The sequence below is a fragment of the Budorcas taxicolor genome, chromosome X (genome assembly GCF_023091745.1).
Source record: "Budorcas taxicolor isolate Tak-1 chromosome X, Takin1.1, whole genome shotgun sequence".
NCBI lineage: Eukaryota > Metazoa > Chordata > Mammalia > Artiodactyla > Bovidae > Budorcas > Budorcas taxicolor.
Genome location: NC_068935.1, coordinates 68,289,341 through 68,310,875, shown reverse-complemented (window position 1 = coordinate 68,310,875; position 21,535 = coordinate 68,289,341). Strand labels below are relative to the sequence as shown.

Here is a 21,535-nt window from a genome sequence, read left to right as displayed (position 1 = left end):
GTATTGTAATAAAAACAAGTCAGCAGAAGAAGAAAAAAAAAAAAAAACCCTCTGGGCATAAAGATGACAATTGCAGTACTGTCTATAAGACAAAAATTTTGGAATTAAACTAAATGTAGAAAATTAGAAGAATGGGTTTCTAAAATATAAAACATAGTATTTATTCATTAAAATACAAGTTGTGAGACCTTGAGTTTAGAGGGGAAAGTTTATACTATAATGTTAAGGGAGAACATAGAGGAAAATACTATAGGTTTGCAACTAGATGAAATTTGCAACTACTCCACAAACAATAGACAATAATGTGCAAATGTGAAAACACTTTTATTAATGTGGTGGAATTTAGAGAGACTATTAGTATTTAAAATGTATTTCTGTGTTTTTATATTATCAACTTTTGCAGTCCTAGTCCATTAAAGTAGTTGTGTTCATAATGTAACATTGCTTAGGACTTGGTTCCTACACAAATGCTGATGGTTGGACTAGTATTCAGTACTTCACATCTTTAAGGGAACATTAGGATCATGCAGAGAAATTATTAAACATGCTATTTCTGACCCCCATCTCAGGCTTTTAATGCTAACTCTAGGGTGGGATCCAGGGATCTACATTTTTAATAATAAAACATAAAAATTATATCCAAGTTTGCTTCCACTTGTGTGTTTTATTGTGGTCTTTAACACATCAGGAACTCTCTATAATTACTAGCTTTTTTTCAATGCTACTATTTATTTTAATCTTTTTGTTACTTTATTCCTCAGCCTGAAGCAAAATGGATTCATAAGCTGCTTTAAAGAACAACTGATCACTTCATTTCACAGAATGGCCTTACCACAATTAACAATAGCTACTCTCAAATGAGCATTTCTACTTCTGTGGAACTGTAATAAATAAAAACAAGTCTTCTGTGAGCACCAGGAGTTGATTTTTTTTTACATGTAATTTATAAATGTGATGTATAGAGGTGTATGATTTATTTACTAAAAGCCTGATCTACTCAAGACAAAGGTTTGCAGCATTTTACATCACTTCACTTTGGAAGCTACTTCTGTGTTCAAATGTTCTTTGGGATTCTCGTATGTGTTCTGTTAAATTTCTGTTTTACTTTATATTTAGAAAAAATAAAATGGAAGGAACCAGATCTTTCACATCATTAAAATAAACAGAGATATATGTAGATCATAATCCCTACCACCCACATACATAAATAAAATTCCAAGTGCAATCATTTTTCTTTAGAAATTATTTCTTTAGTTTATTATTTTCTTTAATGATAAACTGCAAGTGACCATAGGAGGATAAAATATGCTTATCAATCATTATACAAATTCCTATGAATATGCCTTTCATATTCCTTCTGGATGTGGAAGAAAAGATACATGCATGCATCCATGCATGCATATAGACACACAATTACACTGCGTTTCTGGTAGTTGCTCTTTCTTCCTGACCGAACCAGACTGTTGCAAACCATCTTTAGAAATGCACTTTGAGAGGTGGCCCTAAGATGGCAGAGGAATAGGATGGGGAGACCACTTTCTTCCCCACAAATTCATCAAAAGAACATTTGAACGCTGAGTAAATACAACAAAACAACTTCTGAATGCTGGCAGAGGACATCAGGCACCCAGAAAAGCAGCCCATTGTCTTTGAAAGGAGGTAGGAAAAAATATAAAAAATAAAAAGAGACAAAAGAGGTAAGGATGGAAATCCATCCTGGGAAGGGTGTCTAAAAAAAGAAAGAAGTTTTCAAACACCAGGAAACACTTTCACTGGCGAGTCTGGTGAGCCTTGAAACCTCAGAGGGCAACATAACTGGGAGGAAAAATAAATAATTAAAACCCACAGATTATGGGCCCAGTACCCAATGATAACTCCCAGGGGAGAAGCAGTGCAGACACCTGCATCCCCTACTAGCAAGTGGGGGCTGGGCAGGGAGGCACGGGCTGCATTGCTTAGAGTAAGGACCGGGCCTGAATGCCCCAAGGGCAATCTGAGGGAACTAACTTGGAATAGCAAACCAAACCCTGGGATAGCTACCCCGCGAAAAAGTGAAAAGCCCTAACCTAAGACACCGCCAGGCCCGCTCACAGAACAAAGGACTGACTAGAGCTAGCTGGCTGCGGACTGGCCCATCCCCCATTGGAGACAAGCAGGCAAGGGCAGCCAGAGCCAGAAGGGGGCAATTACGGCCCCAGAGAGGCATCATCTACCAAACTGCAAGCAGACTTCATTGCTAACCAAGACTTCTTGGGATTCTGGACGGTTGACATCTGCCTGAGAAGGTGCACTGGTTGTACACCCAGAAAACTGAGTGGCAGGGATAGGGGAGGTGATAAGTCACACCGACCATGTTCACCAAACACCTGGTCACCTGAGCTGCTCAGACCAGGGAAGGGCAGAAAATGCAGGCCCAACCAAGTCTGCACCTTTGTGAAGTATCCGAGTATCTGAATGTGAGCGGCTTAGATCTAGGAAGTGCATGCAACACAGGGCTGGCATCAGACAGCTCCCAGCAGAACAACCTACAGTCTAAGCAGTATAGACTGGGAAAGCACACACACCATGAGCGGGGGCAAACCCAGTGTGGCTGAGACACTGGGAGCACTCCCCACAGACACCAGTGTTATTTGTTTGCAGCGTTCCTCCTTCCCCACAGCACAAATGAACAAATTAGTCTAAAAAAGTGTCCACCACCGCCCTCCTGTGTCAGGGTGGAAATTAGACATGGAAGAGACTAGCAAACAGAAGAAGCTAAAACAGAGGGAACCGCCTTGGAAGTGACAAATGGAGAAGTCTTGAGGCTACTAAAAGAATAAGACTGAAAACCAGAAGCAGGAGCCTTGAGTCCAAATCCTGAAAACACCAGAGAACTCCTGACTCCAGGGAACATTAATTGGCAGGAGATCATCAAACGCCTCCATACCTACCCTGAAACCAAGCATTACCAAAGGGCCAAAAAGTTCCAGAGAAAGACATACCATGCAAATTCTCCAGCAACACAGGAACATATCCCTAAGCTTCAATATACAGGCTGCCCAAAGTCACTCCAAAACCATTGACATCTCATAACTCAGTACTGGACACTTCATTGAACTCCAGAGAGGAGAAATCCAGCTCCACCCACCAGAACACTGACACAAGCTTCCCTAACCAGGAAACCTTGACAAGCCACCCGTCAAACCACACCCACAGCAAGGAAACTCCACAATAAAGAGAACTCTACAAACTGCCAGAATATGGAAAAGCTACCCCAAACACAGCAATATAAGGAAGATGAAGAGGCAGAGAAATACCCAGCAGGTAAAGGAACAGGATAAATGCCCACCAAATCAAACAAAAAGGAAGAGAGAGGGAATCTACCTGATAAAGAATTCTGAACAATGATAGTGAAAATGATCCAAAATCTTGAAAAAAAAAAAATGGAGTTACAGATAAATAGCCTGGAGACAAGAATTGAGAAGATGCAAGAAAGGTTTAACAAAGACCTAAAAGAAATAAAAAAGAGTCAATCAATAATGAATAATGCAATACATGAGATCAAAACCACTCTGGAGGGAACAAATAGTATAATAACAGAGGCAGAAGATAGGATAAGTGAGGTAGAAGATACAATGGTAGAAAACATTGAAGCAGAGAGGAAAAAAAGAAAAACAAATTAAAAGAAATGAGGACAATCTCAGAGACTTCTGGAACAATGTTAAACGTTGCAACATTCTAATCATAGGAGTCCCAGAAGAAGAAGACGGAAAGAAAGACCATGAGAAAATACTTGAGCAGATAATAGTTGAAAACTTCCCTAAAATGGCAAGGAAATAATCATCCAAGTCCAAGAAACCCAGAGAGTCCAAAACAGGGTAAACTCAAAATGTGTCTTGGGGTATCTAAGACAGATATTAATCAAATTAACAAAGATCAAACATAAAGAACAAATATTAAAAGCAGCAAGGGAAAAACAACAAGTAACACACAAGGGGATTCCCATAAGGATAACAGCTGATCTTTCGATAGAAAGTCTTCAGGCCAGGAGGGAATGGCAAGACAAACTTAAAATGATGAAAGAAAATAACCTACAGGCCAGATTACTGTACCGAGCAAGGATCTCATTCAAATATGAAGGAGAAATCAAAAGTTTTACAGACAAGCAAAAGCTGAGAGAATTCAGAACCACCAAACCAGCTCTCCAACAAATGCTAAGGATCTTCTCTAGACAGGAAACACAAGAAAGGGTGTGTAAACTCGAATCCAAAAGAATAAAGTGAATGGCAACGGGATCATACTTATCAATTCTTACCTTAAATGTAAATGGGTTGAATGCCCCAACCAAAAGACAAAGACTGGCTGAATGGATACAAAAATAAGACCCCTATATATGTTGCCTACAAGAGACCCACCTCAAAACAAGGGACACATACAGACTGAAAGTGAAGGGCTGGACAAAGATGTTCCATGCAAATAGGGACCAAAAGAAAGCAGGAGTAGCAATACTCAAATTAGATAAAATAGACTTTAAAACAAAGGCTGTGAAAAGAGACAAAGAAGGACACTACATAATGATCAAAGGATCAGTCCAGAGGAAGATATAAAAATTATAAAAATATATGCACCAAACATAAGAGCACCACAATATGTAAGACAAATGCTAACAAGTATGAAAGGGGAAATTAACAATAACACAATAATAGTGGGAGACTTTAATACTCCACTCACACCTATGGATAGATCATCTAAACAGAAAATTAACTAGGAAACACAAACTTTAAGTGACACAATAGACCAGTTAGACCTAATTGATATTATAGGACATTTCACTCCAAAACAATGAAATTCACCTTTTTCTCAAGTGCACATGGAACCTTCTCCAGGATAGATCACATCCGGGGCCATAAATCTAGCCTTGGTAAATAAATAATTAAAAAAAAAAAAAAAAAGGAAATCATTCCAAGCATCTTTTCTGACTGAAAGGTTGTTGTTGAACGAAAAGATGATGAGATTCTTGGCCCCTGGAGGAGAAGAATTCAATCTGGGGCCAGAGACGAGGCTTGATCGCTCAGAGCTTTTGTGTAATACAGTTTTATTAAAGTATAAAGGAGATAGAGAAAGCTTTGAGATAGGCATCAGAAGGGGGCAGAAAGAGTACTCCACTCCTAGTCTTCAGCTGGATGTTATATAGTCACTAGCAGTCTGTTAATGAAAGAAAGGAATGTCCTAAAACTCAGAATGGCACCAGGCCCCTCACCCAAAATGCAAGATGCATTTTGGGCTAATCATGACACCAAATGGTCCATCCTGGGCCATAAAGTGATTAACTTGAATCTTGTAGAAGGACAGATTAACATACAAATAGTTTCAGTTACATAAGTTAGGGGAAAAAATATCTGAGTATAGCATGCTGGTTTGTCAAGTAAGTTCTGAGCCATGAGGCAGAACCGACTTGAAGACAGAGTCTGGGGTAAATGCATAGTACATTAGCATAGCTTAAGACAAACATTTCATAAGAAAAATGCATTGGTTATCTCAAGGTTTGAGAATAGTTAACTTCAGGTGAAAACAGGTGTTATTATGGCAACAAGTATTTTAAGAGAAATCTCCTTTTAAATTTGCATACAGAAGGAAAAAATATCACTAGTTTGTTTCCTCCTGTCGCTTAAGAGAGATAAAAATGTCTGACACTTGCAGGCTATTTCCTCCATTTTGAGACCCCTGGCCTTCCTGCCTGTTACCCTCTCATGACCACAATGCAGTAAGATTAGATCTCAATTACAGGAGAAAAACTATTAACAATTCCAACATATGGAGGCTGAACAACACGCTGCTGAATAACCAACAAATCACAGAAAAAGTCAAAAAAGAAATTAAAATATGCATAGAAATGAATGAAAATGAAAACACAACAACCCCAAACCTGTGGGACACTGTAAAAGCAGTGCTAAGGGGAAGGTTCATAGCAATACAGGCATACCTCAAGAAACAAGAAAAAAGTCAAATAAATAACCTAACTCTATACCTAAAGCAACTAGAAAAGGAAGAAATGAAGAATACCAGGGTTAGTAGAACGAAATAAATCTTAAAAATTGGAGCAGAAATAAAAGCAAAAGGAACAAAAGAGACCATAGCAAAAATCAACAAAGCCAAAAGCTGGTTCTTTGAGAGGATAAATAAAATTGACAAACCACTAGCCAGACTCATCAAGAAACAAAAGGGAGAAAAATCAAATCAGTAAAATTAGAAATGAAAATGGAGAGATCACAACAGACAACACAAAAATACAAAGGATCATAAGAGACTATTATAGAAATTATATGCCAATAAAATGGACAACTTGGAAGAAATGGACAAATTTTTAGAAAAGTACAACTTTCCAAAACTGAACCAGGAAGTAATAGAAAATCTTAGCAGACCCATCACAAGCCTGGAAATTGAAATTGTAATCAGAAATCTTCCAGCAAACAAAAGCTGAATTCTACCAAAAATTTAGCGAAGAGCTAACACCTATCCTACTCAAACTCTTCCAGAAATTTGCAGAGGAAGGTAAACTTCCAAACTCATTCTATGAGGCCACCATCACCCTAATACCAAAACCTGACAAAGATGCCACCAAAAAAAGAAAACTACAGGCCAATATCACTGATTAACATAGATGCAAAAATCCTTAACAAAATTCTACCAATCGGAATCTAACAACACATTAAAAAGATCATACACTATGACCAAGTGGGCTTTATCCCAGGGGTACAAAGATTCTTCAGTATCTGCAAATCAATCAATTTAATACACCACATTAACAAACTGAAAAATAAAAGCCATATGATTAATTCAATAGATGCAGAGAAAGCCTTTGACAAAATTCAACATCCATTTATGATAAAAACTCTTCAGAAAGCAGGAATAGAAGGAACATATCTCAACATAATAAAAGCTACATATGACAAACCCACAGCAAACATTATCCTCAATGGTGAAAAACTGAAAGCATTTCCCCTAAAGTCAGGAACAAGACAAGGGTGCCCACTCTCACCACTACTATTCAACATAGTTTTGGAAGTTTTGGCCACAGAAATCAGAGCAGAAAAAGAAATAAAAGGAATCTAAATTGGAAAAGAAAAGTAAAACTCTCACTGTTTGCAGATGACATGATCCTCTACATAGAAAACCCTAAAGACTCCACCAGAAAATTGCTAGAGCTAATCAATGAATATACTAAAGTGGCAGGATATAAAATCAACACACAGAAATCCCTTGCATTCCTATACACTAATAATGAGAAAATAGAAAGAGAAACTAAGGAAACAATTCCATTCACCATTGCAATGAAAATAATAAAATAGTTAGGAATATATCTACCTAAAGAAACAAAAGACACATATATAAAAAACTATAAAACACTGGCGAAAAAATCAAAGAGAACACTAGTAGATGGAGAAATATACCGTGTTCATGTATCAGAAGAATCAATATAATCAAAATGAGTATACTACCCGAAGAAATCTATAGATTCAATGCAATCCCTATCAAGCTACCAACGGTATTTTTCACAAAAGTAGAATAAATAATTTCACAATTTGTATGGAAATACAAAAAACCTTGAACAGCCAAAGAAATCTTGAGAAAGAAGAATGGAACTGGAGGTATCAACCTGCCTGACTTCAGGCTCTACTACAAAGCCACAGTCATGAAGACAGTATGGTCCTGGCACAAAGACAGAAATATAGATCAATGGAACAAAACAAAGCCCAGATATAAATTCACATACCTATGGACACCTTATCTTTGACAAAGGAGGCAAGAATATACAATGGATTAAAGACAATCTTTTTAACAAGTGGTGCTGGGAAAACTGGTTAACCACTTTAAAAGAATGAAAGTAGAACACTTTCTAAGACCATGCACAAAAATAAACTCAAAATGGATTAAAGTTCTAAACGTAAGACCAGAAATTATAAAACTCTTAGAGGAGAACATAGGCAAAACACTCTCCAACACACATCACAGCAGGATCCTCTATGACCCACCTCCCAGAATATTGGAAATAAAAGCAAAAATAAACAAATGAGACCTAATTAAATTTAAAATATTCTGCATAACAAAGGAAACTATAAGCAAGGTGAAAAGACAGCCTTCAGAATGGCAGAAAATAATAGCAAATGAAGCAGCCAAGAAAGAATTAATCACAAAAATATACAAGCAACTCCTGTAGCTCAATTCCAGAAACATAAATGACCCAATCCAAAAATGGGCCAAAGAACTAAACAGACATTTCTCCAAAGAAGACATACGGATGGCTAACAAACACATGAAAAGATGCTCAACATCATCATTATCAGAGAAATGTTAATCAAAACCACAATGAGGTACCATTTCACTCTGGTCAGAATGGCTGCGATCCAAAAGTCTACAAACAATAAATGCTGGAGAGGGTGTGGAGAAAAGGGAACCCTCTTACACTGTTGGTGAAAATGCAAACTAGTACAGCGACTATGGAGAACAGTGTGGAGATTCCTTAAAAACCTGGAAATAGAACTGCCATATGACCCAGCAATCCCACTGCTGGGCATACACACTGAGGAAACCAGAATTGAAAGAGACACGTGTACCTCAATGTTCATTGCAGCACTGTTTATAATAGCCAGGACATGGAAGCAACCTAGATGTCCATCAGCAGATGAATAGATAAGAAAGCTGTGGTACATATACACAATGGAATATTACTCTGCCATTAAAGAGAATACATTTGAATCAGTTCTAATGAGGTGGGTGAAACTGGAGCCTATTATATAGAGTGAAGTAAGCCAGAAAGAAAAACACCAATACAGTATACTAACATATATATGTGGAATTTAGAAAGATAGTAATGATAACCCTGTATGCAAGACAGCAAACGAGACACAGACGTATAGAACAGTCTTTTGTACTCTGTGGGAGAGGGTGAGGGTGAGATGATTTGGGAGAATGGCATTGAAACATGTATATTATCATATGTGAAAAGAATCACCAGTCCAGGTTTGATGTATGATACAGGATGCTTGGGGCTGGTGCACTGGGATGACCCAGAGGGATGGTACGGGGAAGGAGGTGGGAGGGGTTTCAAGATGGGGAACACGTTTATATCTATGGAGCATTCATGTCAATGTAAGGCAAAATCAACACAATATTGTAAAGTAATTAGCCTCCAATTAAAATAAATCAATTTTAAAAAGTAAAAAAATAATAAAAAGAAATTATTTATTTAATTATTTTACTTAATGATAAACTGCAAGTGACCATAGGAAGATAAAACGTGCTTATCAATCATTATACAGATTCCTATGAATATGTTTTTCATAGTCCTTCTGGAGAGGGGAAATGCATGTGGAAGAAAAGATACATGCATGCATATAGACATACATACAAAGAGACAATCTGTTCAGATTGCTATAATAAAAATACCATGAACTGAGTAGCTCATGCCAAGACGACCACAATAAAGGACAGAAATGGTATGGACCTAACAGAAACAGAAGAGATTAAGAAGAGGTGTCAAGAATAAATGGAAGAACTATTTTAAAAATATCTTAATAACCTGTATAACCACAATGGTCTGATCAGTCACCTACAGACTGACATACTGGAGTTTGAAGCCAAGTGGGCCTCATTACAAAAATAGCTAGTGGGGGTGATGGAATTCCAGCTGAGCTATTTCAAATCCTAAAGATGGTGCTGTCAAAGTGTTGCACTCAGTATGACAGAAAATTTAGAAAGCTCAGCAGTGGCCACAGGACTGGAAAAGGTCAGTTTTCATTTCAGTCCCAAAGAAGGGAATATCAAAGATGCTCAAACTACCACACAATAGCACTCATTTCACATGCTAGCAAGGCAATGCTCAAAATTCTTCAAGCTAGGCTTCCACAGTATGTGAACTGAGAACTTAGAGATGTACAAGCTGGATTTAGAAAAGGCAGAGGAATCAGAGATCAAACTGCTAACATCCATTGGATCATAGAAAAAGCAAGAGAATTCCAGAAAAATATTTATTTCTGCTTAGTTGACTACACTAAAGACTTCAACTGTGTGGAGCACAACAAATTATGGAAAATTCTAAAAGAGATGGAAGTACCAGACCACTTTACCTGCCTCCTGAGAATCCTGTATACAAGTCAAGAAGCAACAGTTAGAACCTGACATGGAAAAGTGGACTGGTTCAAAATTGGGAAAGGAGTACAGCAAGGATGAATACTGTCACCCTGCTTATTTAACTTATATGCAGAGTACATCATATAAAATGCTGGGTAGATGAAGCACAGAGTGGAATCAAGATTACCAGAAGTAATATCAATAACCTCAGATATGAAGATGACACCACACTTATGGCAGAAAGCAAAGAGAAACTAAAGAGTTTCTTGACGAAGGTAAAAGAGGAGAGTGAAAAAGCTGACTTAAAACTCAATATTCAGAAAACTAAGTTCATGGCATCTGGTTTCATCACTTCATGGCAAATAGATGTGGAAACAATGGAAACTGTGAAATAATTTCTTAAGATCCAAAATCACTGTATATGGTGACTGAAGCCACAAAATTAAAAGACCCTTGTTCCTTGAAAGAAAAGCTATGACCAACTTAGACAGCTTATTAAAAAGCAGAGACATTACTTTGCCAGCAAAGGTCCATCTAGTCGAAGCTATGGTTTTTCCAGTAGTCATGTATGGATGTGAGAGTTGGACTAGAAAGAAAGCTGAGCACAGAGTTGATGCTTTTGAACTGTGGTGTTGTAGTAGACTCTTGAGAATCCCTTGGACTATAAGGAGAGTCCACTAGTCAGTCCTAAAGGAAATCAGTCCTGAATATTCACTGGAAGGACTGAGACCAAAGCTGAAATTCCAATACTTTGGCCACCTGATGGTGGCCACAGACAGATAAAAACTTGGTGACTTCCTTCACTTTACCCAGTCTGCTTTCTGTCCTTTTATTATTATATTGACTTCCATTTTCTTAGAAATTACTAGATTTCAAATCTAATTCTTAAATAGGTATCATTTTTATAGCCCATTTTATAAATTTACATGTGCTCTAAATGGCACGTGAAAGGTTTTTCATTTAGACATTGTAAATACAGAAAGTTTAGAAACAATCCAATCTATCAATAAGTGATTGGTTGATATATAAAAATACTTCTCATGGAAATGTCATATGGATGTGACAAAGAATGTTACCTCTCTATGTAGTGAGCTGGAAACATGTCCAGTATAAATATAAGTGAAAAAGTCAAGGTGCAGAAGAGAGTATATGGTGTATGAGCTATAGTATTTTTTAAAATGGCATTATATATATATATAATTCACATAAATAAACCTACCAATAAAGGAGGAATGATGTTTCAAGAAATGAATAGATGAGGGACAAGAATGAAGTTCAGACCCTGTACTGATATTCAGCTAGCATGCACAAATCAAGCCATATTTTTTGATAAAATACTTCCAAAAGAGTTGGTAAATGGCACTTATATTGCTTACCCTATACCTTAAATGTCATTCTGGCCTCCTCCCCTAAAGCTCCAGGAACTCACAAGGAGTCAAACGCTAAAATATAATGAGAAGTATAAAAGACTTATTGAGGGAAACACTGGTGAGAAGAAAAGGAAAGGGGAGCAGGAGTAGCTGGGGAGCGCCTTTAAACTACCATGCAGTTTTGGCTGCTATGAAAGGAAAACAGAAAGAAAGGAGAGATGAGTAGGAAGAGCCACACTGCACTATAGCTCAGAGAAAGTTTCAACTAGGCTAATGAGGAGCACAGGATTCTGTGTTGGGCAGGAATATTCTGGTCTTAGTGCTTCCATGCTGCTCAATTACTGGCTGGGAGCAGTCTAGTGAGAGTGTGGACACAGATTCCACACTGGTGGATTTCAAATTTGCAACAGCTAGAAACTGTCAGGTGACTACACTGCTCACAGCAGGATCTCCAAGTGAGATCTGAGCAGCAAACTCCCATAACTATCAATAAAAGGATCCACTTCTCCATCCATATTTGCTCATCCAAACTTCATCTGCGGTTCTCCTTCTTAGTGGAAATTTAAAGAAGGGATAAACATTTCTTCTCCCAAAGAAAATATATAGACACATGAAAAATGTTCAATATTGTTAATTATTAGAGAATTGCAAATCAAAACTACAATGAAAATCAACTCACACCAGTCATAATGGCCATCATTAAAGAGTCTACAGACAAATACATCAAGAATAAATCTAGAGAGGACTTCCAAGGTGGTGGAGGAATAAGATAGGGAGATCATCTCCCTCTCCACAAATACATCAAATCTTCATCTGCATATGCAACAGTTACAGAACACCTTCTGAACAAGGCAGAAGAAACCAGACTTCAAAAAGGCAGGCCAATCTCCTTAGAATGAGGAAGGGCAAAAGATGAAGATTTTAAAAAGAGAGACATAAAAGATTTTAGGACAGAGAACTGTGCTCCCAGAAGGGAGTCCTGAAAAGTTTCCACACACTCACAGATCCCCACATGGGTGGGGATAGGAAGGAACTTGGGAATTTCAGTGGGGAGCATAGCAACAGGTGTTCAGAAGGCAAAGCAAAAAGAATTCACAATGAACAGGACTTCCCAGTCAAGAAAAGGCTTACATGCTCATGCCTACAGTAGTGAGTAGGGGCAGGGTGATCAGGCCCAGGCTTTGGGGGTAGGGCCTAGGGAGAGGACTGCAGTTGACTCCCATGAAGATACTCTGAGGAGGCTAGTATGACACAGCTGAAGGAATCCAGAGAAAAGCCTGGACCTCCCAGAGAGGCAAGAGATCATTGCTGTTGGTACATTCTAATACTACATGCTTGCAAAGAGCAGCTGTGCCCCCAGTGGCAGTCAACAAAGCCGGCAGGAGCACCAGTGGTGGGACTAGATTCAACTGCAGTTTACTACCTCAGATGGGGAAACATAAGCCAGTAGTCATTGCCAAACCCAGGTAGAGTGCCTGAGGCAGTGGGCAAAATGCTGCCACTACAGTCCTGACCCCAGAGGTGGCAGCTGCCACCAAGCTGTGAATGGGCACAGGGCTCACACCTTGCCAAGAGCCTTATCAACTTGGATCAACCTAGGAACCCATGACTCTAGGCTAGTTCCTTGAGGTAAGTGCACAACCTCCTTCAGACTGTAAAAAATCTGGCAGATATCTAATGCCACATGCAGTCCCTACTACAGTCTAATTGTGGCTGTCATACCACCTCTCCCCACTTGACTGAGCAAATTAGCTCTAATAAGCCTCATCTCTTGTCTGGGCAGTGAAGAGAAACCAGAAGGTACCCTACAAGCAGAGGCAGGCACAAAACCAAAGCACAATACCTGGGGTTGTGTGACCAAAGAAGTAGAAGGGAATGAACTCCAGCAGCCACAAGTGCAGCAGATTAAACTGCCACAATTAGCCTGAGACTGTGGACTATGGGGGCAATTATTGACTCTGGAAGCAAGTACAAATTAGAGTAAGGCCAAATCTGAATCTGAGCTGATCTCACACTGCCCACAACAGGTCCAGAGATATTCCTAGGAATCAGTTCAGTTCAGTTGCTCAGTCAGGTTCGACTGTTTGCAATCCCATGGACTGCAGCATGCCATGTCTCCCTGCCCATCACCAACTCCTGGAGTTTACTCAAACTCATGTCCACTGAGTCAGTGATGCCATCCAACCATCTCATCCTCTGTCATTCCCTTCTCTTCCCACCTTCAATCTTTCCTAGCATCAGGGTCTTTTCAAATAAGTCAGTTATTCGCATTGGGTGGCCAAAGTATTGGAGTTTCAGCTTCAGCATCAGTCCTTCCGATGAATATTCAGGACGGATTTCCTTTAGGATGGACTGGTTGGATCTCCTTGTAGTCCAAGGGACTCTCAAGAGTCTTCTCTAACACCACAGTTCAAAAGCATCAATCCTCCAGTGCTCAGCTTTCTTTATAATCTAACTCTCACATCCATAATGACTACTGGATAAACCATAACCTTGACAAGATGGACCTTTGTTGGCAAAGGGATGTCTCTGGGTCCCACACCTTCACCATGAAATCATATGCTACACTCAAAACCCTCCTGCCATCATATTGAACACAGCAGACTTCTGCTACATGACCCATCAACACATGTAAACACTGGCCTGTCTCAATATCCCAAACCCTAAGAGTGGCATCTCGAGAACCACTAACAACTCTTTTTTTCATGAAGATGCATAGAACGCACAGTGGAAGTATGACCATATAAGGTGTGTATATATTTTCCCATGTCTGCATTCCACACTTTAAGAGTCCAATCTGTAGATCTACTAATTATGATATGTGGATTTCATATGTGATGGCCATACTCCACCTGTGTGTCCCACTAATATTCTCAGACATTTGCCTGTGACTACTGATCAAACTTCTAAATTGTTATCATCAGAACCACTAACTATTCAGTTACCACAAAACCGTAAGCATGTGATCACGTGATCATCATGTCCTTTCAGCACCTTAGGAGACCTGCATTCTCCTCACCTCTAGTTAGTATTAATTCTGCACTGTCTGATGTATGCACTTTTCCATGGACTATGAATGAAAACTCCTTTTATTACTTTTCTTCTCTTGATGTACAATTGTTCATCAATACCCTTTTCTTTGCATTTTTCTCTCCAGAGAAAGTTGTCTTCAGCCAATATTCTCCAGTAAAGACAAGTCTGAGCTGCTTGTAGCAGGTCTTCAGGTTCCGGGAATTAAAGTGCATAAAGTGCCAGCTATTTAGGGAGCAAGGAAATGAAGTCTCATTGAAACTGGGATTCTATCACTTGCATCATATATTTTACATATGATGTTCACAGCTATCAATAAGTTCATCTAAACCAAGCAATTTATCTGGTCCACTCCAGCTCTGAAACATTTTCAACCATTCCTGGAGGCCTGTAGGTAGTTGCACAGAAGTAATCCCATGTCATTGTTGCCCTTGACCATTGGCTGCTCTCAGGTCGCCAAAAGTTGTTGGTGTTCCTGAACATGGTACAAGCCCAGTGGTACTTGTATATTCTGAGACTTTGCATGGTTACTTTCCCAAAGAAAAACAGCAGATCTCAGAACCATGGTCCAACTTTCTTTTCATTTTTGTTGTCTTTGTATAGAACTGGGAGGAGAGTTGGTGAATAGGCAGGTCCACAATACTGTTAGAGTTTGTGACACTGTTACTATATGTATGTTCATCTTCCCTGCTGCTGTCATCAGACTGATAAAAAATCATCACTCTCCTGGTCCATTTCTTCTTCCTCCTCATCCTCCTCATCTTGTTCAACAGCATTTTCTTCTGCTTCCTCCTGTTCTTCCTGGTTTCTGGAGGAGTCTTCATCTACCAAAATAAACCAGTTGTTGTTTCCTGCCAGCTGTCCTTGCTAAGAATCATTTTGGTGTCCAGGCCTAGATTCTGCTTCAACGACTTCACCATTCCTCACAATGTGCTCTGCCTCTTGGTGTCTGAGCTGCTGCTGCTGCTGTTGCTGCTGCTGCTGCTGCTGCTGCTGCTGCTGCTGCTGCTGCTGCTGCTGCTGCTGCTGCTCTTCCTCTTCCACCACATGATTCATCTGCTCCCCATCTGCCTGACTTGAGGAAGGGTTACCTCTCAGAGAGCCTCCAGTTTGTTGTCTTTTGCTGCCCACAGAGAGCAATTCTTGATTCATTTCCAAAAGCCAGCTTGCTACTTCTTGGACTTTGGCTAGACTATCAGAAGATGCAAAGGTTTTCACATTCCTCTCACCCACTTCTGGCAATTTATCCTAAGGAAGTATTCGAAATATTTGATAGCCTTTTATAAATCTCTCTGATGGTTGAGACTCCAATTTAGAGAAGAACCAGTGGTGCTGAGAAAATGAGGTGCTTCCTATCCTTCTTGGGACCCAGGCAGCAGCCTCGGCAGCTCCACTGTGTTACTGAGCACGAAGTGGGGCTGGGATCACCAATCCGGGCCACCCGGGTCTCTTCCACAGAGGTGGCTGGGGCCCTGCTTACCTCCTCTTTTCCTCTTCCTGGGTCTCTTCAAGCTGGGTACCGTCCCAGGCCACTCTCCCCAACAGTCACGTTTGGGAGGCTCCGGATTTTTGTTTTCTAGTTTTTTCTGGGCGGAGGCTGCAGCCTGCCCCCCGGGTCCCCTCCCCAACACCACAGCCCTCGGGGCTAGAGCAGGGAGGGAGCGCTAAGAACTCCTCCCTGAGTCAAGCCAAGAAGCCAGGAGTCGGGCGATTGGCCCAGAAAGAAGACCCGCGAGGGGTCAGAGGGCAGGGGGGAGGGAAGGAAAGGACTGCAGTACCAGTCCTGCTGTCCCCACCGCCGAGATGCTGCTTCACATCGGGGTTCCCACCCCCACCCCTCCATCAGGGGGCATTTGCCTAGCTTGAAGCCCCAGCTATTACACTCCGGTGGCGAGATGTTATGGCCCCCTGCATAGCATCAGAAAGAATGAAACAAGAAAAAGAGTTCCCTAAGGAGGTGAACGGAAAAGGCAATGGCACTTCACTCCAGTATTCTTGCCTGGAAAATCCCATGGATGGAGGAGCTTGGTGGGCTACATTCCATGGGGTCGCTAAGAGTCAGACACGACTGAGCAACTTCACTTTCACTTTTCACTTTCCGGCATTGGAGAAGGAAATGGCAACCCACTCCAGTGTTCTTGCCTGGAGAATCCCAGGGACGGGGGAGCCTGGTGGGCTGCCATCTATGGGGTCGCACAGAGTCAGACAGGACTGAAGCAACTTAGCAGCAGCAGCAGCAGCAAGGAGGTGAAAGACCTATACTCTGAACAGTATGGAAAATTAATGAAGGAATTTGGAGCTTCTGTAATGAAATGGAAAGACATTCAATGTTCTTGGAATGGAAGGATTCATATATTTTTTTAAATGTTCATACTACCCATATAATCTACTGGATTTAATGGACTCCCTATCAAAATATCCATGACATTTTTCACAGAAGTATAACAAATAATCCTAAAATTCAGATGGAACTATAAAAGACACAGAATTGCAAAATGAACTTGAGAAAAGGGGAGAAAGTTATAGTTCTAACCCTCCTGGACTGCAGAATATAAAACAAATCTCTAGTAATCAAAATAGCATGGTACTGGCACAAAAGCAAATATATAGATCAATTGAACTCAATACACAGCCCAGAAGTATCCATGCACCAATGGTTAACTAATCCATGACAAAGTAGGCAAGAATATATAATGGAAAAGAGTGTCTCTTCTACATGTGGTGTTAAAACAACAACAATCTGGACATCAGGGCTAGGGAGACAGTGAACTGAGCGGCAGTGAGGTGGGGAGTGCTGGCTCCGCTTGGTGCTGCCCCAGCTCCCAGCTCCCGAACATGTCACTGTGGCTGGGACCCCCTCCCTCCACCTTGGGAGTCCCTCGCCCCATGCCCCGGGAGGAACAGAAGCTCTGGCCCCTCCTCAGTGTCCTCTCACCTTGGAGCAGCCAACTAGTCCTGGCCACTTCCCTGTCTCCAGCCACAGGCTCCAGCTCAGTCACCAGAAAGGTGAGGGAGGGAGAGGAGGGGTGACCACGGCTGCCTTTGGCCCAGGTTAATGCAGAGGTCTTGGCTGCAGCCAGTGCACGGGCTCTGGGTCTCTCAGATGCTCCTTGGCTCTTACGCTCTCCGAGGTGGCCACAGCAGCAGTAGCCACCGGAGATCAGTTTGCTGTCTCCCTCCCTCCAATGTCCAGGTTGTTGTTGTTTTAACACCACATGTAGAAGAGACACTCTTTCCATATTCTTACCTACAATGGTCATGGATTAGTTGACCATTGGTGCATGGATACTTCTGGGCTGTGTATTCTGTTCAATTGATCTATGTATTTGCTTTTGTGCCAGTACCATGCTATTTTGATTACTAGAGATTTGTTTTATATTCTGCAGTCCAGGAGGGTTAGAACTCTAACTTTCTCCCCTTTTCTCAAGTTCATTTTGCAATTCTGTGTCTTTTGTAGTTCCATCTGAATTTTAGGATTATTTGTTATACTTCTGTGAAAAATGTCATGGATATTTTGATAGGGATTCCATTAAATCAGTAGATTACTTTGGGTAGTATGAACATTTTAAAAACATGAATCCTTCCATTCCAAGACCATTGGATGTCTGTCCATTTCATTATAGAATCTTCAAATTTCTTCATCAATTTTCTATACTGTTCAGAGTATAGGTCTTTCACCTCCTTAGGGAACTCTTTTTTTGTTGTTGCTTCATTCTTTCTGATGTGATTTTAAGCTGGATTTTTAAATTTTATACTTTTAATATTTTATTATTCATGCATAGAAAAGCAAGAGTTTTCTCTATATCAATCTTGCATCTTTCAATTCTGCTAAATTAATTTATGAGTTCTAACATTTTTTGAATGGAGGCTTTAGGTTTCTCTATACAAAGTATTAAGTCATCTCCTAATAGTTACAGTTTTGTCTTCCAATTTGGATTCATTTTATTTCTTTCTCTTGTCTGACTGTTGTGGCTATTACTTCCAATGCTATTTTAAATAGTGTTGGCAAGAGTTTTACCTTTGTTTCACATTCAAAAAAATCATTAACAGAAGTTGGGCAGGTTGATGCAGTCCGGTGGAGGTGGGGCAGTCTGGCTTCTTGCACCACCTGGGAAGGCCCAGTCAGCTGGGCCACCGTGCCCTTTCCACAGCCCCAGCTTAGGAGCCTGGCTCCACATCCTGACAAGGGGGAGCATCACTGTGGCCCACTGTTCAAAGCACTCCTGGCTTCCTGGGTCAAGGCAGTGGCAGTGGTGGAGGTGGAGACTGACCAGGAAGAGTCCACACTGCCACTGGAGAGGAGCCTGATGCAGCCAAAAAATAAATAAATGTATCATTACCAAAAGAAACCACTCGTTACACACAATAAACAATTTCAATATTTAGTAGAAGATTCATTGACTTAATTTCAATATATGATCATTAAAGGAAGAGGAATAGAAACAATAGGAAAGAGTACAGGGCCAATCAACATCCAGATTAACAGCAATCTGGAGTCCCAATTGGGAAAAAGTCCCAGGCAATGTGTCTAATCCACAGGTGAAACTTCAAAATTGCAGTTTCAGGGGTTCCCACTTATAATCCCAGGGCACAAAGTGATATCATTATCAGTTTTCAGGCAAAGATGCAGCTCTGGTTTTACTTCAATCTTGTTACAATGTTGTTTGCTTTATCTTGTGAGTCATAGGATTTATTAAGCCCTGAGTGGTGGGCCAGACCTCTAGCGGCTCAAGAACTCCAAGACATACTCCTCTTCTTATTTAAAGTACTTCTTGCCTTGCTGTGCTTATAGGCAGCATGGAATCTGGGCAATGTACAGGCAGGTCAGAAGAAAGGTTTGAGGCCTGCTCTCCTGCTTCTGAAATCTGAATAAGACTACCTCCATTTTAATTTCCTTAGCAAATAGAAGTGTTTAGAGTGGGTGTTTTTGTCTTGTTCTTGAATCTAGTGGGCAGTCTTGCATCTTTTCATTGTTGAGTATGATGTTGGCTGTGGGTTTGTCATAAATGGCTTTTATTATGTTGAGATGTTTCCTCTCTACCTGCTTCGATGAGAATTTTTTATCATAAATGGATGTTAAATTTTTTCCAGTGCTTTTACTGTGTCTTTTGAGATGATAATGTGATTTTTATTCTACCTTTTGTTAATGTAGTACATCACACTTGTTGATTTGCTTTTAAAATATCACACTATTTTTGTAACCCTGGAATGAATCCAGTTTGATCAAAGTGTTTGATCCTTTTTATATATTGTTGGATTTGGTTTTCTAGCACTTTCTTAAAAATATTTGCATCTGTTTTTATCAGAGATACTGTCTTCTAATTTTCTTTTTCTACAGTATCGTTGGTTTTGTGTCAGGATAATGCCTTGTAGAATATCGCTCCTCTTAAATTTTTTGTAATAGCTTCAGAAGGATAAGTATTAGTTTTCTGTATGTCTGATAAAAATCCACTGTAAAGCCACCTGGTCTCAGACTTGTGTTTGCTAGAAGTTTATATGAAAAAAAAATAAAATAAATTGATTTTAAAATGTAGATATATATAAAATAAATTTCATATGGACTGTTCCTAGGGGATCAGTTGGTAAAGAACCCACCTGCCAATGCAGGAGATGCAAGAGACATGGATTCAATCCCTGCGTTGAGAAAAATTTCCTGGAGCAGAAAATGGCAACCTGCTCTAGTATTCTTGCCTGAAAAATTCCATGGACAGAGGAGCCTGGTGGGCTACAGTCCATGGGGTTGCAAAGAGTCAGACAGGACTGAGTGCACACACACACACACACAGACCTATATATGAAAGGTAAGGCTATAATGTTTAGGAGAAAATATGAAATATCACGACATGAAGTAAGCAAAGACTTCTTAAACAGCAAAAACTATTGCTGGCAGTAAGTTTCAAAACTTGGCAAATGTGACTAAATTAAGATTAATAATTTCTTCCATCATATGCTACATAAAGTGAGTGAAAGAGTAAGCCACAGACAGCAAGAAGATACTTTCTATTCTAGTAAAGAAAAAGGATTGGATCTAGACTGCATAGAGAGCTCCTACAAATCTGTAAGAAATAAATGAAATTCCTACAATAAAGATGTGCAAAATACTTGAATATGCACTTCATAAAAGAAGACATTCAAATTCCCAATAAACAAAATAGACAGGTGACCAAACATAATGATCATCAGGAAAATACAATTAAAATTATTTAAGTAACATTGTGTTTATGGATCTTGTTGCTGGACATATTTATTTAGGTCATCAATAAATTTTTTTAAACTACAGTCAATTGAAACAATTGTTTTCTCTGTGTAGTTGTGCCACAGTTATTATAAAGATTTTTTGTTTATTTGTAAAGATGTCATTACAGTTAAGTGACATAGCAGATCTGTCAGGGTGTGACTAAGATGATGGAGAAGTGAGAAGAGATTGCTCTGTATAGTAGATATATATAATATGCAGTTAAGATTATTTGCCACATTTAATTTTCAATTTCTAAGGATTGCTTTTTAAATTTTATTTTTAATTATGTAAAAATTTTGTATTCTTGAAAAATAAAATTGATGTAACATACTGCATTCCAAAATCTCATTTCTACCCCTCTATATTGCACACTATTACCTCTCTCCCACAGATAAATACTTGTATTAGCTTTTTGTTTACTCTTTAATTGTTACATATTGAAAACATGAACTGATATTTATATCCCCTGTATTTACAGAAGGCAGCATAAAACTAAAATCTAATCTCACTTTTTTTCACTTAACAATACACCCTGAAGATAGTTTCAGCAAAAAACACAGATGTTTTCCTCACTTCTTTTGCATTTACTTGGTAGTCCATTATGTGGATGTTCCTTATTTACTTCTATATTCCCCTTGTATTTCATAACAACAGCCAACCTTATGTGTGAAAGTAGTTTTCAAATTTTTATGTATATTTGTTGGATATCTTTTAGAAATGGAATTAGTAGCTCAAATATTAAACATAGGTTTCTATTTTGTCACAATAAAGTAGCAAGAGTGAGTTT

General features: G+C 39.5%; 1 protein-coding gene and 1 pseudogene across 1 annotated transcript in view; one reads left to right on the top strand and one right to left on the bottom strand.

The window, feature by feature from the left end:
• CYLC1 (cylicin 1) overlaps positions 1-11,630 on the top strand; it is a 38,735-nt gene extending 27,105 nt beyond the window's left edge. The window contains exon 4 of the mRNA XM_052662678.1: positions 11,526-11,630. Within this exon, the coding sequence (XP_052518638.1) occupies positions 11,526-11,630 (105 nt within the window). The remainder of the gene's footprint in view (positions 1-11,525) is intronic.
• A 120-nt stretch (positions 11,631-11,750) lies between these two features.
• LOC128069505 (F-box/WD repeat-containing protein 7-like) lies at positions 11,751-15,662 on the bottom strand (annotated as a pseudogene).
• Between the last annotated feature and the right edge of the window lie 5,873 nt (positions 15,663-21,535).